The sequence below is a fragment of the Polyodon spathula genome, chromosome 21, assembly GCF_017654505.1.
Source record: "Polyodon spathula isolate WHYD16114869_AA chromosome 21, ASM1765450v1, whole genome shotgun sequence".
Classification (NCBI taxonomy): Eukaryota; Metazoa; Chordata; class Actinopteri; order Acipenseriformes; family Polyodontidae; genus Polyodon; species Polyodon spathula.
Genome location: NC_054554.1, coordinates 9856641 through 9881022, shown reverse-complemented (window position 1 = coordinate 9881022; position 24382 = coordinate 9856641). Strand labels below are relative to the sequence as shown.

The 24382-nt window shown below is 35.5% G+C and overlaps 1 protein-coding gene across 1 annotated transcript; it reads right to left on the bottom strand.

Moving 5' to 3' along the window:
* Positions 1 to 2413: 2413 nt before the first annotated feature.
* Positions 2414 to 12687, bottom strand: LOC121296071. Its single transcript, XM_041221241.1, has 6 exons — positions 12500 to 12687; positions 8094 to 8201; positions 7847 to 7986; positions 7360 to 7456; positions 7097 to 7221; positions 2414 to 4930 (listed from the first exon to the last, which is right to left on the bottom strand). The coding sequence occupies exons 1-6, from the start codon at positions 12582 to 12584 to the stop codon at positions 4754 to 4756; spliced, it is 732 nt and encodes a 243-aa protein (XP_041077175.1). The 5' UTR covers positions 12585 to 12687; the 3' UTR covers positions 2414 to 4753.
* Between the last annotated feature and the right edge of the window lie 11695 nt (positions 12688 to 24382).

Sequence of the window (24382 nt, the reverse complement as noted above, 5' to 3'; positions counted from 1 at the left end):
GGAGATGTCTTCAGTTGACTCCCAGACTACAGCCTTCACAGCATGTTGAGAATGATGCCTTGTTTGAGATGGTGGGAATGCCAACAGTAATCTGTGAAATGACTGAGCTGTGTGGGTAGCAGGAAACAAATACTAGCCTGTGCATATAGTTCTCATCCTTGTTGTAACAAGGCTTTCTGCTGATGCAGGTAATTATAACAAAGGCTGGGCGTGGCGCCTATTAAAGTAAGAGTTGCCTTTTAAGAAAAATGAAACGATTACTACAATATCAAACTTTAGTCCAGATATAAGTTAGTGGACAGGACATTGTCTTGCAATATAAGAGAGTCATCTTGTCCTAGACCAGAGGACTGAGAAACGTCAACTGAGTGTGCATAAGAAGCTCGGGTCCGTGAGACAAGGTCAGCTGTACAACATCATGTGTGTTTTTTCTCTTTGAAAACCATTTTGGCTTGTGCAACCAATGTTAGTTTTTTGTTTGAAAACCCCAATATGAAAGGCCCAAAGTGTAATTTGGGCAGTGAAAAGGGAATTTGGGCAGTGAAGCCAGAAGGCTGTTTTCTATAATTACTGTTTGGTTTGAATATCAAACCTAGGTTCAGAGAAATCTAATTTCTCTAAAAGAATCAGGATCCATCTGTGGAGAAATATATTACAGTACTTCAATGCATTTCATTCATCTGTCGTCTTTAGAAAGTTTTTTTATGTCTTGACAACAGAAAGCAAAAACAAATTTGATATTTCCTTTATAATTCAAAGAACTTTGCAAGGTACAGGCGTTTCCTATCCATGTATTACAGGAATACTAGTTCAGCAGTTTAAAGTGGATAAATAAATACACCACTGTGACATCTTTCAGATTATTCCATATCGTTCAAGCAGGTCTTTACTACAATAAGTATTTTAAATTGTTTCAAAATTGTTTCTTGTAATACACAAAGTTCTCATTTAGTTTGTCTTACTTCCAGATAGTCTATTACTGTTCCAAGGTCATTTCACATCAACAATGTATTTGGGGTCAATCATTAAAGGGAAGCACCTGGTTGGTTCATGATAGAAAAAAGGTGCCTAAGGGGTGGGCACATTTTCACTTTCCGGGTGAAATTACCAAGCAAATGCAAGCCAATCTGAAAGAAAAAGGTTTACAAACAGAGCATTATTTAACTTACCAGTAAAATACCAGCTCATTAAAATTAAAAAAATACTTTTTTGCTAATGTGTTTCTCTCAAAACTGCACATTTGAGATCTCTCTGAAGCTAAAGGAACTGAGAGACAGATAAGATGAATGGAATTGTTTTGCAGATTGGAGGTTAAAGATCCTTTTGTGGCCAACCAGGGTCTGTGTGCCAGCATGCTGTCAATGCCTTGAACCCTGATGGTTTGGCCCTGACTCTGACTGGTCAGTCCAAGGAAGACCGCTAGCACGCAACCATGATCCTGAGGACGTTGCTAACCACTGTGTTGTTTTTCTTTCCATGAAGGCTTTTAATAAGAACAGTATGATGGTGAGAAGAGAGTTCAGACAAGTGTCAGAAAAACAAATCCACATTCCCACCACAATGTGGTTCTCATTTGATTATCATTCCCCGCTAATTTAAATAAGCAATAACGTGGAAGTTATTTTTTCTTTGTTGCGTGTATGATTTTCAGCAGTGGATATTTATTACAAATAGAACGCAGATCAAAATGTACTCTGAGCTGTTTTCCTCAGCACCTCATCAGCATTATCTTTAACCAGTAACATGCTGTCAACATTTTGTTATAAAGATGACTTTTGAATTAAATACATAAAAAAATTTAATCTTGAGTATGATTGGCAAATGTTTGCCTTTTGAGTACTCTTCTTAACCTTTGTGCTGAATGTTAACAAAAGAAATCTGCATATGTGTCATTCATTATGATGACGGAAATGTATTTAACTTGTTTAAAATACATATGATGTTTATGTATTATGTTAAAATATGACTTGTAATTAACCAAATCTAACTTGTGGTCTGTTAAAGAGCATTCTTGCCCATGTGATATAACCCGTCAGACTTCTAGTGTTGATCATCCTGTGTATGTGTGTTTGTGGTATGTACTTGTATTAAATGAGGCAAATGTAAACTCAAACACAACTATAATCCTGAGAAATAAGCTTACTTATTTAAGTAATTAATTGTAAGCTTATAATCTTTTCACACTACCTAAATAATGCAGGGTCATCATGTTTTGAAAAGGTAATTGTGAATGACAATCTATGGTTTAAATGCGTGTGGATCACGCATTATTTGGGTGGTGAGAGTAGGGCAGGTGCTCAGAAACTTTGGTCGAGGGATGTCACAAGCAGACCTACTATGCGTAATGGCAACAGTGCATTTATTATTCATATATTTCATGTATATTCAATAACCTCTAGAGATGCTGCATAGATAATGACTGTATTATTTATTAGAAATTCAAAAAGGGGGGCACACGAGATCAAAGTCACTTTTAAGAAGGTCCAAATGGACAGAGAACCATTGGAATAGGGTAGTGGCTTTTATAGAAGATGCAAACAATAAGACAGTTTGGTTTCTTTACAAATAGAATGTCTTAACGCATGCAATTTATAGTGATTTTGAGGAAGCATGAAATGTATTTACTGTAAATAAAGCTTTCATTACAAGAGACAAGCATTTATCTTGAATACTAAATGCACAAAAACGTATGGAGGAGAATGAACCTATAGATTCACCTGTAACAAAGGACCTATCATACAGCATTAATATGAAACTATTCTACTGCTTTAATACACACCATAGACATCTGCATGCCTGCTCTGATTTACTTGTGATGAATAGGTTAGCTTTGACACACAGTTACTGCACAGCTAAAGTAATGAACTAACATAATAACTGAGGTTATAATTTAGTATGCATTCATAGCTTTCTGTAAGGCGGTGTTTCATGAGACAACTAATTTAAATGAACATGTCTGTATTATTTTTTAGCAATTTGCTTAGAGGCCTACACAATTTGCACAGCTAAAAAATTTGAAAGTTGTGCTTAAAAGAAAAAAAGTTTTATGACTCTAATCTCAACCACTCTCTGTCATGTTTCCACTTTGTGTCGTTGGTTTATGCCTGCAATCTGGTAAATCTGGGGGCAATGTTAATATTGCTGGCGCTAGTGGTAAAAACAATAGGTTTTAAAAGCATTGTTAGTTCTAATATATTTTTTGAAATGTCCTTCTGCTCTATTAAACTAAATACTGGAACTGCTACTGCTCAAAATGGGCCCTTTACTTGTTTTTTAAATTAGTTAAGAGTGGCACACCTAGTAATAACTGGTGTTTTATATGATATGAACTCTGCTATGATGTCATTTAAATACAGAATTAACTTTATGTATGCATGCTCTCCTGGTAGGGAAAAGGTTAATCTTTGATACTGTGCCAAGTGTTCAACATATGCCAATACAAGCATCAGTTAAATGTAGAATTGTATGTGACTAAATGAAATCTATGATCCATAATCTAGGAGACAACACATACAATGACCAGTAGGGGGACTGATCTTGAAGTCAATGATGAACAAATTACAGAAAATATAAACAAAATTTGAAAAAGACAAGCAAAGGCTAATCTGTCTGCCATAAGTAATTTTGATATCCAGCTGCGCGATATGATGCTACTTACTCATGGGAGTGATGTGGTGATAAGGTTGTGCTGCTCATGTTTTTTGCAGCAGTCAAAGAGATTGACGCCTGCCGTTGCACATATCCGTGACCCCGTAAAACAGAAGTGAATCATTCAGACTGACTAATCCTGACTCTGCAAAAGCACTGCGAGTGTTACAAAATAGGCTTAGCTATCTTTCATTATCATAAATGGAATTCCTGCAAAGAAATAACATGACAGGCAAACAAAACAAAAAGGCAAGTCAATTGATATAGCCTCTTCTCACACAGGGGAGAAGAGGCAAAACCACTGAAGCAAAGTGTCCAGATTCACTGGGCCACTGAAATACAACTTTTATGTGTTTTCTTTAATGCATGGTTAGAGCTGCCATATTAGTTTTGACAGCTGTCACATTTTACAACAACAACAAATAAAATAACACTGGAATACATTCAGTAAACTATTGGCATTCATTCTTTTTTGGGGGAAAAGGTGAAAGCAAATGATCGGCTATCAAGTTTAATAATGCAGGAAAGCATTGTAACCTACTTTTGTATTTTTGGTAAGCCTCAACAGAACAACAGAGATATACCACAAATATTTTGGTTCTGGAACTAGAAGGCGGTCATTTTATTTATCCACTATGTTTTTTTTTTTTTTATGTTTTATCATCAAATGTTAATTTAAATGTAGAGAAGTAAGCTTAATAAAGCTCATCTTGAGGGTCCCAGATAAAGTGATAATTCACAGATTTGCAATAATTCACAGATTTAGTTCATTCACGGTAATAACTGTAAATAAATGTACTATTCCCTGTTTTCAGTATTTCATTTTAATGTTAGATAGTGAAATAAAAAGGGAGTACAATTTTGTATTTGCTGTACTTTCAACGGAAGCACCAGACATGCAGCAAAAAATGTCTTTTCTTAGGAAAACTGGGGGAGGTTAAAATTTTCTAAAGGTCACAATTTGTCTATGGTTACAGAAAAACTACTGGTCATCACTATGGTTCCTATAAGATCTGCGTTAGCTCTACAATGTAATGTATTATATATGGTGTTTGCAGAAGTGCGATTGCTAAAGGGTCTTCATATTCAGTCTCTGGCAGGACATCTAGACTTTCCCCTCCAGGAAGACGGTCTTGAGGTCAGCAGGGGAGCTGATGCTGAACACTTTGTGCGAGGTATTCCTCTTCTCCACCAGAGACGCCACCGCTTCGCCCAGGTCCAGGTGGTTGATGTAACCCGGTCCCATCCTCTCTGCGTTGGCAACTCCCATGTTTACCTTCACCTAGCAGGGGCACACAAAGCAGCAAACTGAAACAGAGATCCCAGCACCGAAAGGAAAGGTCAAGCTATCCTTACATTTTTCAGTAACGTAAGTGGAATCTTTCCTCTTTCAGGCAGTTAATGAAATGTGGTAACAGATTACATTTTATGGGAAAAAATAACATAGAACTATGGCCAATGCATAACATGGCAATCAGAAAGGGATTCAAAAGTGCAACTCAGAACATCATATGGATGTGCTTTTCATATCATCGTGCAAGAAAATGGCATCAGAGGGAGGGAATGGTTAATGTTTAATAAAAACTAAGAACAGAAAAATCACATGACTTTGTGCCAGGCTGCACAGCCAGGTTTACATTGATTTTAGGTAGACAAGATTTAGAAATCATGCTGAATTGTAGAGGGGATCACACTATTAATTTCACTAGGGATTTGGTCGTAACCCAAAAATGATGCAGGTTTATAGAGGGGATGGATTAGAAACTGTTCTATTGTTCTGGGAAAAATACAGTAGTCCACTGTGAAAACATTTTTATTTCGTTATTGAAAACAATGGAAAGTGAATGCACTTTCACCATGCAGGATCGAATGCCCTATTAGTATGTAGAATTGTATTGTGAAAAAGTTGAATTTGCATCACTGCAGTATGTCTTTATCTTCTTAAGTTTCTCAAGGGTTGTGCGCTTTTTTTGTGCAAGCTAAGCTAATCCATGGTGTTCACGCAGAAAACCGTAGATATTGCAGTCTCTTGGTATCTCTGAAATCTAGTAATCTGTGACCACAAAGTATTGTCTGGTTAATTGGGGGAATACTGAAGTGGGTGAAAATCTGTGGCCCCTGGCTTCTCCCAAGTAATGCTGCTTAACCAAGCAATAAATGGCGATTCAGAAGACAATGCACGGACTGGCACTTTGCCCAGGAAGGTGTGGGTTTAAATCTGACCTCACTGGCGTCTGAAAATGAGTGAGTGTGCTTCTCTTCCCAGGGAGGAGACAAAGGTTTTTCTGTTTGGTTAACTATTTGGGTTTGGTTCCCATGGAAAGTGAAAAAAAAAAAATAAAGCTATATCTGAGAGAAAATATTGAGTAAAATTACCTTAATTGACTTTTCCAAATATTTACGCAAGTTCAATATGATAAAGAAGCAACAACAATTTTATTTATAATGAATGCATTTCCCGCTGTTTTGTTTTAGAAGCTGTGCAATATTCAATTCAACACTATTCTCCAGTTGACCTTAAGTTGATGGTGACCTTCATGTTCTCCCCCAGTACTTCATGTTTCATGATTTTAATGCCACGTTTATTTTTTATACTGTTGTAATGAGTGTTTAAAGGTACTTAAAATTGATTAAAGCCTGTAAAACTTTTAAGGCAACTTTTTCATTTAGAGCACTCAATTATTTAATTATTTTACCACAGGTTTTTTCTCCAACTTAGATGCCCTACAGATGCCTGGTCAGAAAGGCCCGCTGTAGTGTCTTGAGGAGAAACTGCCCCTGCTGCTTTTGCTTCCCTAACCCACAGAAGACGATTTTTCACAGCCAAGACGCAACTTCCCTGACTGTATGACTGGCACTGTACACCACGCGGCCGTGCCTTTACCAGGTTGAATTAGTTTTAGCAAATATATGTATATGAATTATAAAGTCTTTTTTGTTTGTTTTAAATATTCTGCTAACAATCTATCGTCCCCTATTTTTTTTCTTCTTTATAAATTAGTGGTTTGAATTGAAATAAACCCTATAATCGTTAAAAAAAAAGAAAAGAAAACTCAATTACCAGCAAAACCTTTTTTGTTTAGCATCTTATTTTTGTTTTAGTTTGCTTGCCAAAAATTGTTTCCTTTGGAGTGCATTGTCGTCGCGTTTTAAAAATGTGGTTCCCATGGAAACTGAAAAAACATTCATAACAAATAGACTTTTTGACTGACATTTTTTAAAATATTTGCTTCATTTTTGTTTATAACATGTTTAATTGATTGTGTAGAGTATTTCAGGGCCACTGCACCAAAGGCTATCTCTATAACACTACTGCTATGAGTCAGGTTTTTTTTGTCTACGTAATAATAATAATAATAATAATAATAATAATAATAATACTAATAATACTAATAATAATAATAATAATAATACTCCTGTTAGTTCAAGAATCAGAAAGATGGTTCACCTCATTCAGTTTGCATGGCACATCAGGGTACTCCTCCCTGACTACCTGGCAGAACGCCAAAGCTCCTGCTGCCCCCAGAGTGAGAAATCCAGTCCCTGGCATCAGCAACCGCTCTCCAGCACCACCTGCAAAAGAACAACACACTGAAATCCAAACAGGCACACATGTGGCATTCTTCTACTGCTATCCATCCCAAATACAGACACACAAGGTAATTTGGTAAGGAAAACTGAACTACCGTTAACACTATATGAAATACTCACCAGTAATGAATGTGTATGTTCCACTGGCACTGTCTTTCACCAATGGGAAAAAAGCTTTCCAGGAAGTAAATGTGCTCAAGAGAAGAGTTTCCAGTACCTAAAATAAGAAAAAAACAGGACACGTGCCTCAAATTTAATAAGAATTCTTATTGCCATAAGCTTTAATTTACATGCCACCTCGACCCTAATGAATAATAATTCCATAAACCACACCTGCTCTGTCCTTCAATTCGCTACGCAGTATGACATGTGCAGTTTTGAAAGAAATACACTATAGCATAAATTGATTTTTCCTAAGTAATTTTACCTGAGTTGTCCCGACCCCTTCATTCCCGTCTCTAATCAACTAAATCACTGACATGCTTTGAATCCTGTGACATGCTTTGACCACGCTCAGTAACTGAGAGATTGTGTTATCCTGCTATGGTAGAGGATACACAAAGCAATGCAGATCAGTGCATGGTTTGCTCTGTTGCCCCAGACTCACCTGATGGAGCTCCTTGAGTGACTGTGTGTGAGGAGGGCCCCCCTGCCACCAGCTGAAGCCCAGTGATGACACGATGTCGGTCACCTTGCCCACACTCTTCAGCAGGCTGGTTTTAGCTGCTTCGGCTCCTTCCTCAGTCCCTATTGGAACAGATAGCTGAACATAAGCTTCCTTTTGGGCACCCTGTGTTAATGGTTGTTGACGTCATTTTCACTGGAATGTACAATACTGAATTAAGTGATCTTACCCACATCTCCTACCAGAGTATAGAGATGGTCTTTGGTAGAAGGGGTGACAAAGTTCTGCAGCTTTTCAAGTCTGTTTCCATCCCTGGAGATCACAGCCACACGGAAACCTGACAGGCATAAAGCATGGACGTGAATCGAGGTTTCAAATGATAAAGATACAAATAGGGTGAGATATGTATCCACACAAAGTGGGATAGATTGTTAAAGTTCATTAATATCATTTTCTGAATGGAAAAGTGCACACAAATAAGGTTAACAAACCAGAAATAAACATCTCTGACATTTGATTCAGGATTGAGGTCTACACAGCAATTTGGCATGGATGTAAAAATCGGACCTAATATAGTCTTCCTGTGTAATTCAGTCTCATCACATTTTGGTCACCTTTATGACCGCCTGTCAGCGAGATGAGGTTAAAAGCTCTATAACCACTAGTGCAGATGAGCCTGGCTCTTTTGCATAGTGGTTAAGACCCTCACTTGTGGTGTTAAAGGTCGTTGGTTCACACCCAGCCTCCAAACTGTTACATTGGTGCCGTGATCCCAAATAAACTGTTGAGGTTAAGGAAGGGAAGACTCTACAGTTCACAGATTACTCACAGACAAAGCACATGGTCAAACAAAAATGCCTCCAAGCAAACATGATGATCGTTAGAGGCAGCTGTAGAACAAATGAATGAATCTTAATATCGGAACATCAAAATCTGGCTCCACTTACAATTACTATTGATACAGGTAAGTAGATTGGAAGGAGATGGAGGAAAGTTGCTAGGTTTGTTTGACCTCCGATGGTTTCTTGGTTACGGACGTTGCCTCATGAATAGTTCTCATTGTTTGTTTGTTTGTTTATTCTTGTTTCCAGTAAAAACTCTGTGCTTATCAAACATTTTTGAATTTACAAAGACATTCTTCAAAGACATTCCAGAGAGCATGCAAAATTAATTATATGATTACAAGTGGAGCTAACTTCCCCATTGAGTTGGGATCACAAATCCTTTTAATTGGCTGAAGTGAAAGGGAATACATCATACCATCTACATTGTCCTTAATTGAATTTCATACCTGTTTCATATACTATTACGTTATGTGTGATTTAGCTTTTATATATATATTCTTTACCATTTGATGATTTGTACATCCTGTACAGCAAGGTTAGGTTGTTGGCATTTGTGTAACAAAAAAAAAAACAGAACTTGTAAAGCCACCTTTAGGTTAATAAGGCGCTATGGTAATATTTTGTTGAAGCATGATACAGATTACTATTAACTAGTCATACATTGCTTTGTTAAAGGTGTTTGTAATGACATAATTGTGGCCAGCTAGTTTTATAAACGATGTAACTGAAGCATGCTACTTATCCCCATAGCGTTTTCCTTTTTTCTAGACTAGGTAAATGCACTGTAACTATTTGTTAAATGTTACCCCCTAGCTGGTTCGTTATGTTACACATATATTGCACTTGTCATATTATCAATGTAAGGCATTTAATAATAATAATTGTCACGACTATCACATGCATGCTGTTCAGTATTCTAATGCTCTCTGTACATTAACAAAACCAAACATCAGGGCGAGGCTGATTCTGAAGTCCAAAGTAGATGCTGTATGATTTTCAAGTGGTTCATTATTTTGTCAAGGGGCTCAGTATTTTTTAAGTTGCCTTATCATAAATAGATAATCTAAATTAAGTGCTATCAGGGTTAACTTGATCCTGTTTTATTCATTCAGCTAAACCAAAATATGCTCTAGGACTTGGATATCTTACTATATAGCCTTACTTTACTCTCTGGGATGTGGAAAGGCTTATGAAACTAGCTTGTCTAGCAAGTTGGCACACTGTTTCAATATGAGTAGGCAGCATGATTCCAGACCACTGCTTGTACTCGGAACCTCTTTTATTCTTGGCTTTTTCTTTGTTTTTTATTTTATTAAAATTTTAGCGTTCTTGTAATCTATCCAGGATGGTCTTGGATCAAGATGTCAAGATGACTCTCAATGACATTTTCCTGGTTAATGATAACAGTATACTATTGCCACACTTGATCTCTAATCTCCCTATTGTTTTCCTCTTGAATAACGAGAATTTAAGAGCTAGAACACAAAGGTAGGCGGTATTGGGGGTAGCACTGACAACTCGAGTATGATAGTTTTTTAAAATTCCAAGCCGTTTTAAACTATAGCACACAGCACAGTGTTACAAAACAGTACAATCATATTGCACCAGGCATTATAATATAAATTACCAGTTAATATATCCACCTGTTTGACTATATTCAACACTGTCAAATTAGTTTTCATTTTAGGTGGTTTTAAGATCTTTAAAGATCACTGAAGGAAGCACACTAATTAGTTTTAAAGGAGTTTCTGGTTTTAAAAGCCCCACAATTAATTTGCCTTGAAAACAGCACTGTAATTACCTGTCAACCCTACTGATGTAAGTTTCTTGCTAGTTTTGGACCGTTACCATGGTTCCCGTTACCTTTGCTCCAGTTTATCTTTTGTTTTATTCCTCTCGGAAACTTATGTTTAACATAACTTATCGGCACTATGAACACTGTTTGCTCAACCACACAGGGCAACAAATAATATAAACAGTTTTTTATATTAACTGTGATACAATTTTAGACTGGCTTACCTGTAGGTACACAGGACTATGCAACTACTTATACCAGCAAGCTAGTACTTTATGGATATAGACCTTAGAGTTTACAGCGCAATTAATCTGACTTCTACTCAGAGAGCTGAAAAATTAGGAACAGGTGTTTTAAACTTAAACCCACACTGTACATTTAAAACATTCTTCGAGTTGCTAGTCTAAAATCAGGATACTGGGTACAGCCTCAAACTATTACATTTTGTAAAACAATAATGCTGAATTATTCTTACAAAATGGTCTTTACCACAACGTAATGGTAGCACATAGGCACCAACAATAGTATGACCATTACTACAATGGGTACTACAGTGGTAAAATTGTAATGTTTTGACATGTGGATGATATTGAAGTGGTATGAATCAATACTGGTAATCTATTGTTGGTGATGCTGTGGTCTGCCAATGGTTAAGCTTGAATTTCTTCATTGTTAGGCACAGGTATTATCATTAATTAACTATGAGATTTTTAAAAAATGTTTCTGGTAGACTGTGTTTGTGTGGATCACAATCACCTAGGACATAATTAACCAAGTTGACCCATTTCAATTCTTCACCTAGAATAGCTTTGTCAAAGCAGCATAACCCAGTTGTCAGCTTTCAATCTGCAGCCTGCTGTTTAAAATAGTGCACTTGTAACAACATTTAATTGCGCTTACGTTATGTTAAGAGTATATCACATATCATAAAATGCATTTGCATCCTAACAGATGACAGTGCAATTCTAACACACACGCTAATCACAGCCACATTATTGGTGACTTGCGTGATCACTAAACAGGTGTTCACTAAAAGGTTTCAAAACACAAGTGCTTGACTATAGATTATTTTCTTGTTAAAAGTTGAATAGATTCAGCAAATGTATATATACAAAGATAAGACCAACTGCCTTAATTAAAGGTATAATGCTGCACTGATAAGAGTAACAGACTATGCACTTGAAGGCTAGTTACAATCCTAAGGCTGAACCAAAGGCCAATCTTACCAGCACAGCTTGCAGTGTGTGCAGTGTGATAGAAGCTATGTAACAGATTCTGTAACTAACGGTCAATATATACTGGTTGCATATTTTTCCGTTCTCATTGCCCATTGTTCATATCTTGATGATGAAGCCCAAAATACTGTACTGTAACACATAGTGCTGAAGCAACACAGTCTTTAGGCTATAGGATTTCATTAAAAAAAAAAAAATTGCTGCAGAGACTGAGAGATGTCCACTTTTAAAATCTGAGATTTTTCTATGCAAGTTTACACGTTCTTGAAAATGTATTGGGACTAGCCTCTTGTCTAATTCATTCAAAAGACAAAGAATTGTATTTCGGATTGTCCACAAATGATGCAGGTGCCTCAAGTGTATCCATTGGGGTTTCTTAGTATGACCAATGTTAACCAAGAACCCTATAATGATGCTAAGCTCTTACATAGTACATCTCTTAGTATGCATAGAGAAGAAATCTACTATTTTAGGTTTATAACATACACAGCTATATTGAATGTGTTGATGATACATGTAGCATCTAGTAATTTTTGTTAGTCAGTAACAAATCATTGATTTAAAATCAGCTTAAAATAAAAAAAAAAAATATTCCTTACTTTTAAAACAAATAAATACACTCACAGACACACACACATATTTAATAATAAAGTGCATTTGAGCCAATGGTCAAATTAGGGTTTTTGGCTTTCGGTGTGACACTAAAGATGTGCCATTACTGTACAGTGAGCTATGTGTAAATTATGTGAATATCTCTTACCTTTGTCCAGCAGCGCTTTGACAATTCCTGACCCAACGGTGCCAGCTCCCCCAAGTGCCAAAACAACTCTGTCAGAGGAGGACATCGTGGGCTTAACACAAAACTCAAATTACAAATGCAATTGCAAAAAAAAAAATTTAAAAAAATTGTAAAAAAAATATATATATAAAACGTTTGTACAACTGATGGAGGCTGCACGTTATCAAGGGTTTAAATGGGCATCGATAGGATGGAAGTCACGCCTCCCTAGGAATGAAGCCACGCCCTGACAGGTAAAAGAAGCCCCCCCCCCTTACATTTATCTTGCCTGGGGACTGGGAGACGAGAGAAAACTATGGATAGTTATTTTTTTATTATAATTACATTTGTTGTTATTATACATGTAGGTAGAAGAAAAAAAAAACATATTGCAAAAGGATAACGTTTCCTTAGACTCTTAAGAATTATTATTTTTCCCCAGCATCATTATGTTGAGTTTTGGTAAACCATCCAGACGTACAAAATGTTTCACACTGTGTGACATGAGCATGTATTTAGAATATGTATATATATATATATATATATATATATATATATATATATATATATATATATATATATATAAATAAAAGATTTTATTAGCAACACTGACAAAGACAACATTTGCCCAGGAATCAATTCTGTCCCATAGACATTAATGTTAATGTGATTCTGATATTAGCAACGCCGCTTATTGACAACTTTATTACTAGTTGCCAGTGCTACAGAGCGCACTTGCATGATTTATGCGCATATTTCATGCAGCTTTTATAACACTGACTTCGCAACTGCGTATTTCTGACAGACTGGGGCAGAATCGCAGCTTTGAAACTGGCTACGAAGCTGCACGCAACATTGAGATGGATTTACAGCGGGAGGTGGTACATTTATAAAAAGCAGACAACGTTGGACAATTTCTTATTTTCAAAGTGTGTTCTTTAGAATTCATTGTAAGTACAACATATATTTCTTTATGTTTGCTTTACTCATTGTAGGGACAAGTGTAGCACAAGCTTGCTCCTTTTTCTTTGTTTTAAACACGCGTGAAGTAAACAGTTCTGTTTGGGAATTTCGTGTTTCTCATGTTATTTTTTAACAATAAAATTTAAAACACATGTATTTCAGTGCCATATATGTATAACTAGAGTATATCGTTCCATATGAGTATACTTGAAAACGGGTTTTTTTCGCTTATTGGCAACTTTTGCTTAATGACAACTTTCTGCTGAGAACCGAGAGGTTGTTAGTAAACAGCATCTACTATATATCTAATACACATTTTACACATTGATTGTACAAATTAAAAACACGTCTGCTGTACCCGTTCCCCCCGCTGTCGTGATTTATTTATGTATTTGTACATTTAAAATGTTTAATTATTATTAATCGTCTGAATCTGATTGTTCCAAAGGGATAGCTTATTATTGCATCAGTGCCTTTAAAAACAGCGACACCTGCAATAAAGTTCAGTTTCAAAGTGGCACAAAGCATACAGCAGATATTTTGTATGAATATAAATGCTCACAAGAACGCCAAGCGAGACAGACCCATCTTGTGCAGCATCTGCTATTCAACAGGACAGTTCTGCTGCTGTGTATAACCTGTAAAACTGCGCCACCTGTTGTAATTCTAGTAAAACAACACGATGTAAACAACAGAAAACATAATTCCTTTGCCGTGTTTTGGTGTTTGCAGTTATGTTGAGGTGGACCTCAAGGACAACGCGGATATAGAGATATAGCTTGTTATTTATCATACATCGTTTCCCCGGGGGCCTTATTATATATATATTATATATATATATATATAATTATATATATATATATATTATATAGATATATATATATATATATATACTCCTGACCCAAGTGAAGACAGACATTATACAAACACATGCAGAATCATCTATCAAACATAGTAAATACAAAAGTGAATGAACCAGTGGTTCAGCACTTTACAAAGAAAAAGCATAACATGAATGATCTAACATTAGTAGTTTTAGAAAAAAAAATAAAAAAATTAGACAATGTACAAGGAGGCAGTGTGATCCAGTTATTAAAGTCCAGGGCTTATAACCACAAGGTGTTACCCTGAGCATGTCACTTAACATCCTTGTGCTCCATCCAGCAGATGAGATGTTAAATCAATGTCCTATTGTAAGTGACTCTGCATATAATGCACAGTTCATAGCCTACCTCTGTAAAGCATTATGAAAGGTGCTATATATAAGACTAAAAGAAAATAAAGTTAATACCATGATGCCTGAAGGTTTAAACAGAAAAATTAATAGATCATTACATCATCCACAACAATATGTGGTAAATGACATCACAATCACATTAATAGATTTAAATTGAAATAAATGAATGTGGTTGCCATGACATCCAAATCCTATAACTACCTCCACTGTTTGTTTTCAAACACACTTTCCCTTTGTATGTAAACGTTAAGAAGTTGGCTCGTTTGAGCAAACACTTTATATATAAGAACACCACATAGCCATTAAAAACTAATACCTACTGTAAAAATAGCAATGTTGTTTATGGAATAGCCTGTAAAAAATGTGATGAAATAAAATATGTTGGAGAGACTGGAACAACTTTATATAAAATAATTCAGAACCACCTTTCATTAATTAGAAATAAAAAAATGAATGAGCCAATAGTACAGCACTTCACCAGTCAAGGACATGACATAAATGATGTAAGGTTTTTAGTATTAGAACAGCTAAACTTATTTAATGCCACATATAGAAGAATAAAGGAAAGTAAATGGATAAATAGACTGAACACAAGTATGCCAGCGGGACTCAACAGAAAAGAATGAACTAATTAATTCCAATAAATATATAGAAGTTAAAAATAATTAAATAAACAAAATTAATTAAAAAGTTGTGCATTCTGATGCTCTGGGGAGACCATATCAAGGCTGATCCTCAGAGCCAGCATTGCATGATAATATAAACATAAGTTTATATAAAATAATGTTAATTAGAGTTAATATAGATTTAAAGATATAAGTAAAAGTGATGTCACATATAGTGAGTTTATGTGATTAAATAAACGACGTAATTAAACGTACAGCTGAAAATAATAAACGGAATAGGCATAGAAACTATAGGGTTTTATTAGTCAAAACAAGTTATACACAAGCAAGCAGTCTGGTTATTTAAAGGCTAATTTAGTTAAACCGTGCAAAAGAAATTTCGTTTCTCGACTGCCTGCGTGTGGGCTGAGAAGTTTTAATTTGAAGTCATTTTTGCTGAGACAAGTTAAGGATAACCAAAAGGTAAGAATCTTAGTTTTATGATTTATCATTAATTAAAAAAAAACTATGGTGACATTCGGTTTCGGTTTAACATTATATTATATTAAAATGCTCAAATGCTGTTCATTATTTATAGCTACATTGTCGTTTAGGTTGGAAATACAGACACACACACACACACACACACACACACACACACACACACACACAGATGTGTATATATATATATATATATATATAGAATATATATATATATAAAATATATTATATATATTATATTATAATAATATTTTGTGTAGCTGACTACATAATGAACTTTAATTTCTGAAAGTGTTTACAATAACATAAGGGTGTAAAAAAAAAAAATAGTGTAATTACTAGAGCTGCGTGAATTTATTTTTCATTTTTAGAAACATTATAAAACACAAATGTCGTTTTATTTCGTTTTATTTTTCACAAATGTAATTTTATTACAGATACACATGAATAAAACACTAATAGATGTATATCGTATATCAACAATAGTATAGTATACACCATGTTTTAACTAATATTTTGACAAACAGACCATGCACAGAAAAATTTAGTTAACCTTATTGTAATGTTACACTAGCGGCAGTAACGGTAAATTACATTCCCCTACTCTTTTAATCAACTGTTTACAGTAAATACTGCCATATATATACACACACACTATTCTATTATTGTCGGGCTGTCATAATAATTGCACATACAGCAGTCTACTTATGAAAAATAAATACATGTTAAAAACAAAACGAAACAAACAGAAAAAAAAAAAAAAAACATTGGAATTGTTTTTCAATCCCATTGCACTGAAGCAGGGCTCCAGTATACAGCTTGGCGTTTTTCTGTATTTAAACAGTTAGCAAATAAGATTCATTAACTCAAATCCATTCAAAACCAAAACAGCATTTGATCCAGTGCAAAGTTTGCACCACTTGAAATGAAGCAAAGAATTAGGATAATAATGCAAAATACAGTACAAGCAAACAAGTCATATTTTCCACAAAAGCAATAAACATCTATGATGCTTAACGACGGTATCTTTTGACTCCCCATTCCAGCCTACAGTTGCAAAATCTGCACATCATTGTACACCCATCTATTATTTTGTCATGGACCACATGTACAACACACTGCATACATCACCCTCATGCTCAAATTTTTTTTCCTGTTGCAAAAAGGTGTACAGGTTTAGGCATTTTAGAAACAAACGTCTCTTCTCTTCCATAACAATTTTAATACCCAAACGACTCGCTCCAAATTAGTGACTTCTTTGCAGGTTATTGTGTTTGAGATCATCACAGATTCCTTTCAGCGAGAGCAAGAAGCTGCTAGTCAAACGACAAGAACAAGATCTCACAATGCAATTTAAAAACGTCACTCTGTTTTATATAGATTGTTCGTTTTTGTTTGCATTTTGTTTTATTTCGTTTTATGTTGCATTTTGTCTTTCGTGTTATTTGGTATTTGCGAAAAACATGGGGCTCTGCAGATTACTCTTATTCAGATCTCCTGTCAAGAGCATGGCTTCCCTTCGCCTTAGTGTGGGGCAGAGATTTCTAATTTAAGCTAAATGAAGATCACGTTCTGGGAACTTAAAATCTGTCTTGCCTCCTTAGCAGAATGCACGAAGCAGGGAATTCATATTTTGATCAGGAGCTGTTATTTCGTGTATTCATCAATAGAATGATTTGTAAAAAGAGAATAAACTTGAATCAAATTTGCACACGTAAATGGAGAGTAGATTCTCTAATTAAAGATTAAATATAGGGCCTGGTGTTTATTTTGAAGACCACTGTCACAATATTCATCTCCACCCATGCTTGAATCCAGTTGCGCCAATAGAAACCTGGAATGTAAACTTAGCATAAAAACACAAAAAAATGAGTTTGATAGGATTCCAAATATAGTAAACATGGAAACATGATGAATCACTGTTTTTCTGACTCGTGTAACTTTCTTTTGTTTTAGACACTCTGGTGTTTACATACATTATCTGAAACCTATCCTGTCTGATCACAATATTGTGAACATTTTTCAGAAAATGAGCTATAGAAAAACAGTCAATAATCAGCTGGAAATAGCCATCTTACCATCTTCTGAAGACCTGATGAAACGGGCATGTGGTTTCTTCACAGCCCGGTCTGAGTGTGACCTCCTGTTAGAAGTGTTAAAGGGACTTAAGGGCTTCGATGCTTCTATTCAACATCTGATACTAGAGAGACTCACTATGAAAAGCCTTGATGAAGGTGGAAAATCTCAAGAAAAAGATCTTAGCCTTGAAGAAACAAGAGCAAAGAGACCCCTGGACAAAAGAAGATGCAGAATCAGCAGAGCCTGCACTTGATCTTTATACTGATTCAAGATGAACATCAGTCAAGGCGCACGGGTATATATACCAGCAATGTATCCTTTTATCAAACTGAAAGGGTCCCAGAACAGATGTATAAAGATGATTGTAGTGGATTTAATGCTTCTTCAAGATCTGGCACTCAGTCGCTTGAACAGAAACTTACTCTAGGTAGCTCCTATCCTACTGGAGTTCATAGGACCAATCACCAAGCCAACCTGAATTTGGCTGCACACAGTCCAGGATCCTATACAAACAAAACTGAAATTTAAAGATATTTTCAACTCAGAAGTCCTATAGGACAATAATCTTAATTTAGAGCAGGTTGAATAGAGGGAGATCTTCAGATTTCATTTATTTCATATACAGTAACTGTACTTCATGTTATTGAATTAAGCAATAGTTTTAGCTATGCAATTAGCGTGTTTTTATTTTTCACACAAGAACCCTTTTTCAGTTTAGATCAATTTTCCTGTTGAAAAAATCAGTGATTATTAAAAAATAAATGAATGAATGAATAAATAAAACAGGTTGAAATCTTTAAAAATAATTTCCCAGCTTTCCAGTCTTAATAGTTCCTGATAGTAATTGTTCCATTTTTTTCTGATTTGCTGTACCCAGCAACTGAGAACTGATGCCTGTTATAACTGAATATTGTTTGGTTTAAACATGGATCTTATTAAGAATTAAGTTGAAATCTGAACATGAGAGAAAGCCAGCTTTTGTTTAAAGTAACAGAGAAATTAAAAAGGACTGACAGAGAATGGTATTCAGTGAGCTTGCTTTTTTTTATTATATAGTTGAACAGAATAAGCTAACGTACTACATTTTTCTAAGGCTGTATGCGCTACTGTTTGTATAATTCCCAAATGCTTGTTTTACCCTAGTAATAACTGATTAGGTGAAAATTAATTTCATAATTCGTATTGTAAAGTAATTCTCATGCAACAGCAAGACAGATGTATAACACAGAAAGATAGAAACCCAAGGTTCAATTAAACTGTCACTCACTCCAGTGTATTCATTTTCTTACTGACTACAAACAGTACACTCTAACTGGATCCTGCTGCCTGTGACTAAATCAAAAATTGTTTTCCTTAATCAAACGTGTTTTGTAACACATTTAAGTGGTATTAAGCAGAGGATAAATCTGTATTCAACAGTAAATAGCATACTGTACTCACAGTACATATTGTTGAGTACTATCCCTTTTAACAATACAGTGTTTCACTCTGCGTGTCTTCAATATAAAGGTAGCTTCTTTACAAATACAATGGACAAGAAACTGTACAGTAATTTTGCTTAAAAATTTCTTTTATTTACAAGACCCAAAGTAACTATACAAAAATATACTGATTTTTAATACATGCTTTGGTAGTTGCTGCTTTAATCCATTTTTTGTTTCAAAGTGTTTTTATGGTAATCCTTACCACTAGATTTCTTTCTGATGTTTTGAAATTGTAGAAGTATCTGTTTGGTGTAACTTGTCAGATCTAGATTTTCATGCCCATCAGAAGCAGAAGCTGGAATGCAGTGGGACTGTTAATCTAACAGTGTAAGTGTCACTGTACCGCAATATATTTTTTCCCTACAGAATTGCAAAGCCTTGCGAGGAAGGATGTACACTGAGCAGCAGCACGTCTGTCCCTGTGTGGAACCTCAATATGCTCACATGCAAACATTGAAAGACAGAAGCATACTGAACATTGATATAAGCCATTTTTAAGATGCATCTTCTTAGTTTTGTTTGTCAATTTAAAAGGTGGACTGGAAGATGATTTGCATGCAACTGCAATGAGGGGAGGCAGTTTATTCCCAGCCAAGCTCAAAGCCAGGTAAAGGCAGATTTAGAGAAAAAAAATTAACAACTATGGAGCACCATATTTGTAATACAATACAAAATTAGGAATACCATTAGAATTTTAAATACTCAAGTCACAATATAAATCAATGCACAAAGGTTTTTTGATACTGGTACCAAGAAAGTTTAAGCCTCCACTGACACATTCTAGGTTCAACAACCAAAAACATCAACAGTGTATGACAGCTAATGAAAAATCTCCAAATCTGTTCTGAGAAGGGATTGTTTTATTATTTAAACCGTGCAGAGGAGCACATGCTGCTGCTGCTACAACTACTACCACTTGCCAGAGGGCTGTTTCCTGGGATCAGACCTTGATGCGTTTTGATTGGATCTCGGAGCCCCTAGCTGCTCGCTTGTTCCGGTGGTGAGGGAAGGTAGGCATCTACAAGTAAACATGCCCACTACAGTACTGAGGAATTACCATTGCAAAAGTTTCACAATAAATATTCAAAATCTGCATTAAATTCATAGTTAAGCTTTTCTTTGCTCTTTATCACAAAGCTTAACTTGTCAATTTAGTAATTTAAAAAAAAAGTGCTTGAAACTATCATTCAACGAGACAGATGTGTATGCTTCTAATATACAGGTAAATGATAGATTCAAACTTAAAGCGCAGCAATTTTTAAAAATAACATTCATAGATGCAGTTCTTTATTTTCCAGAGTTTCTTCTTGCCATAACAGTAGAGACACAGTTTTGTTGCAAGTGCATACACCAGGGACATTTTCACAGATAATATAATAAACAACAATTTAAAAAATTTAAAAACCTAACAAGCCACTACTCAGAACAATTATTTAGAGGCTCCTTCCAACTTAGTTTGACGTTTAGGGGGTTGATGCTACATTCATACTCTTACAGACAGTAGAAAATGCGTTGTTTGTTGGATTATTTTTTATTTATTTATTTTTACTATAGGTTTGGTTTTTTTTGTGCACCGTAGAATGCAAGTACACAGGACAGGTTGGGATACAAAGTACTGTACAATTTAAAATGGTAAGTGACAGAAAAAATCTTGTCAAAGTGAAAACAATTAGGGACTTGTGAAAATGCTGTTATGCCAATTAGATATGTAAGCATCAGAGATTAACTTTCTACATTGAGTTTTATTAAAATATCCCTTGAATCATTATGGACATATTAATATTACTTACACAGGGGCTTTTCTTTGAAGTAGGAACTCTCTAAATTATCCTCTGCTATGGCCCTGAAATGTAAATGTAATCATTCAAACCTCACACAAAAAAGGCACACAATTATATAATGTATAAAAACTTGCCAGTTTCAAAAGGAAGATGCGATATGTTTACGTAGAGTATATTAAAACAAGACAGTTGGGGCTATGACACTTAAAAAAAAAAAAAAAAAAAAAAAAAAAAAAAAAAAAAAAAAAAACTACAACATTTAATTCATTAAAACAAAAACAAAAAAAAGGAATCCTAGCAATTGGAATGGCCATGGCTGCAGATTTGCCTTTACATAGGGGGCATAGCAATCACCCATTTACCGTTATAGTGGTAATCTCCTGACTGGAATTAGTAAGAAATACCAACTATCCCCGTGGCACAGGAATTTTAAACCAATCTATTGAAAGGTTCTACCGACACCGTTTTAAAGAGATGACCTGGAATCAATCTTCAGGCCCCATAAATGAAGGTGCTTCAAAATGGCCCTGCATCTCACGTTTAACCCAAGACCAAGTAAATACTTCTTATGGAAATAATGGTAAATTACTGATTTAAACTTAAGGAATGACCAACGCCAATTTTTGGTTTCATTTCTGGCTGCAAAGTGTTACATTTTATTAAAAACTAAGCACAGGAGTGGAACAGATTTTAATTTATATTAAATAAGCACTTTATGTCGGAATCCATTTCTTAGTAGACACAGTAAGTGTCCAAATCACAAAACCCCAGATTGGCACCAAGTATGTGTGTTTATTTACCCAGGTTATTGACATGGAGACATAGGCCTTCTTTCCAAGGGAAACTTGCCAACGTGAATGTGACACCAAGTAAACTGAACAGCAGGGATGGCATTCTTTCCAGTTCATGACTTCTCTAGCTTGCTAATCATGAATCATTCTTCCAACACACACAGAAAGACCAAGGTCAAGATGGGAACTGAGCGTGACCTGTCCTCTTATCCCAAAAGATGAACTTACCACAAATGTAACCACCTTCGGGGTCATCGGTTTCAGAGGCACACCGAAGGCTCTGGCCAGTCCGAAATCAGCTGAGCACAAGGATGGAAACAAAACCATCAAAGGAAAGAAAATAAGAAACAAAAATTAACTGGGCAAGAGAATAGGGTGGCATGGGGGAAAAAAGTGCTTAAAACCCCAAAAAGTTAAAAGTTTGCTGATTGGAAATGTGTATGATTCTATTTCTGGTTTGTATTAAAGCAAGTCAGCTTGCATCACAGTTGAATTACCTTCATCCCCCACCAGAGGGAACTGAAATACAGCGAAGCAGTGTACTATATGAAAACCCAACAACCTTTACCAGAAGTTAGAATGAGCATATCAAATGCTTTCTTTGTTACTACTTCAATTATATAAGTATGGCAGAGCATTAATATTGTTCATTAACAAAGCTACAAAGGCAGGTTAACTAAACAGCAGGGTGACATGTCAGTATTAGTATTGTCTAACTACGGTAGTTTTAGTCATTCCTCTAAAAAAATAAAATAAAATAATCCACCTCAACAATCTTTTCACAGACTTTGTCAGTCATTAGTAAGTTGGACACTAAGATCCCTGAGGATGAAACTAAATTTGACATCATGACCAAAAATGAAACAGATCAACACAAATATATACTCTGCACTGTATTTAGAAATCAGAAGATATACTTATCCCCTGCCAAGGAAAGAAATTACCCCGACTGGCCCAGAAGGCATCTTTGGCAGATACTCATTTTGTCATACTGTATAACTTTTTCTACAATATATTACATCTCATGGCATTTGTACTGAAGTGACTGCCTGTGGTTAAGGCTTGTGAAGTCAAGCGGCTCCAGCAAAGCTTTCTGCCACCCCCTGAATTACACTCACCTGTTCACAATGACGTTTTCATGCAGGTAATGGAGTCCCTTTAAAAAGCTGTAGAATGAGAAAGTTCTAACCAAAGTATTCTTTAGTACAAACGTGCATCTCATGACAGGTGCTATACTGCACGTTCCCCCGCAATATATAAGGCCGTGTTCTTGAACTATTATTATTCACTACCCTAAAGACTATTTGAAATAGAAAACAAAAAAATAAAAAATAATCACAGCAAATTAATGGGGGACTTGTGATAATGTAGTTATGGTAATGGTTCTGGGTCTAAGATATACAGTCAGTAAGTTGTCAATTTTAATGCAGCACTAGTATTTATCTGAGCCTTTGAGAATGGTGACTGCATATTTTCTAAAAGGCTGACAAGGTCTTGTTCACTGTATCCCATCACCAGAAAAATACAAAATGAAAAACAAAACAAAAAGTACAGCTGCTTTTTAAAGTGGACAGGGGTGTGAATTACCTGCAGATAACCTTCCTGTTTTCACAGACCCAAATTAACACTAATCTTGGACTACCTAATTTACTAAGATACTGCCAATCAAGGTGAAACCAGTGGTAAAAGTGCAGGAGTTGTGGTTTTGCTCACTGCAAACCCATATCGCTTTCGCTTCACATAAGTTATGACTGATTCTTCACTCAACCTTGAAACCTGCATTTACTCTTCATTGAAACATTTTCTGTACTTCTGGGACCAGAACTCATATGCCATTGGCATCGAATGCTAGGTACCAACACACATACATCTGTAATGAAAAGACAGAGTTCCAGGTCACATCCTTGGTCCTATTTTTAGCGCTATCATTTCAGTCTTGCTGTTGATCAATATGCTGTGACGCAGTTCTCTTATGGAGAACAAGGTCTTGCTAAGGATATTCGCATCTCTTCACAGCAGCAACACAGCACATTCCTCTGTGTCAGAATTTGTGCCAGCTCATAATTACACCACGTATTATTAGTTTCAGTCTTCAGTGTGAATACTTTAGCTGGCAAGGAGACTGGGCATGTCTGCTGGTAATCTGAGATTAGTTCACAAATGGTGTATTGAGTTAAAGACTGAAGAGTGAAACCCAGGGTAAATCTTCCTTTGTTAATTTAGCTTGTATCTATTGAAACTCTTTTCCAGACTGGATTATAGCCTTGCTGCTAACATACCGGGTCAGTTAGGTCACTTTTGTTTGTATTTTTCTATGTTTTTTGTAATGGATATGTCCATCTATATATTCAAAGGATATGACACTCTCAATAACTAAAATTAATGAATGTAGTAAGAAATAGCAACCAACTGGATAAGCAGTTC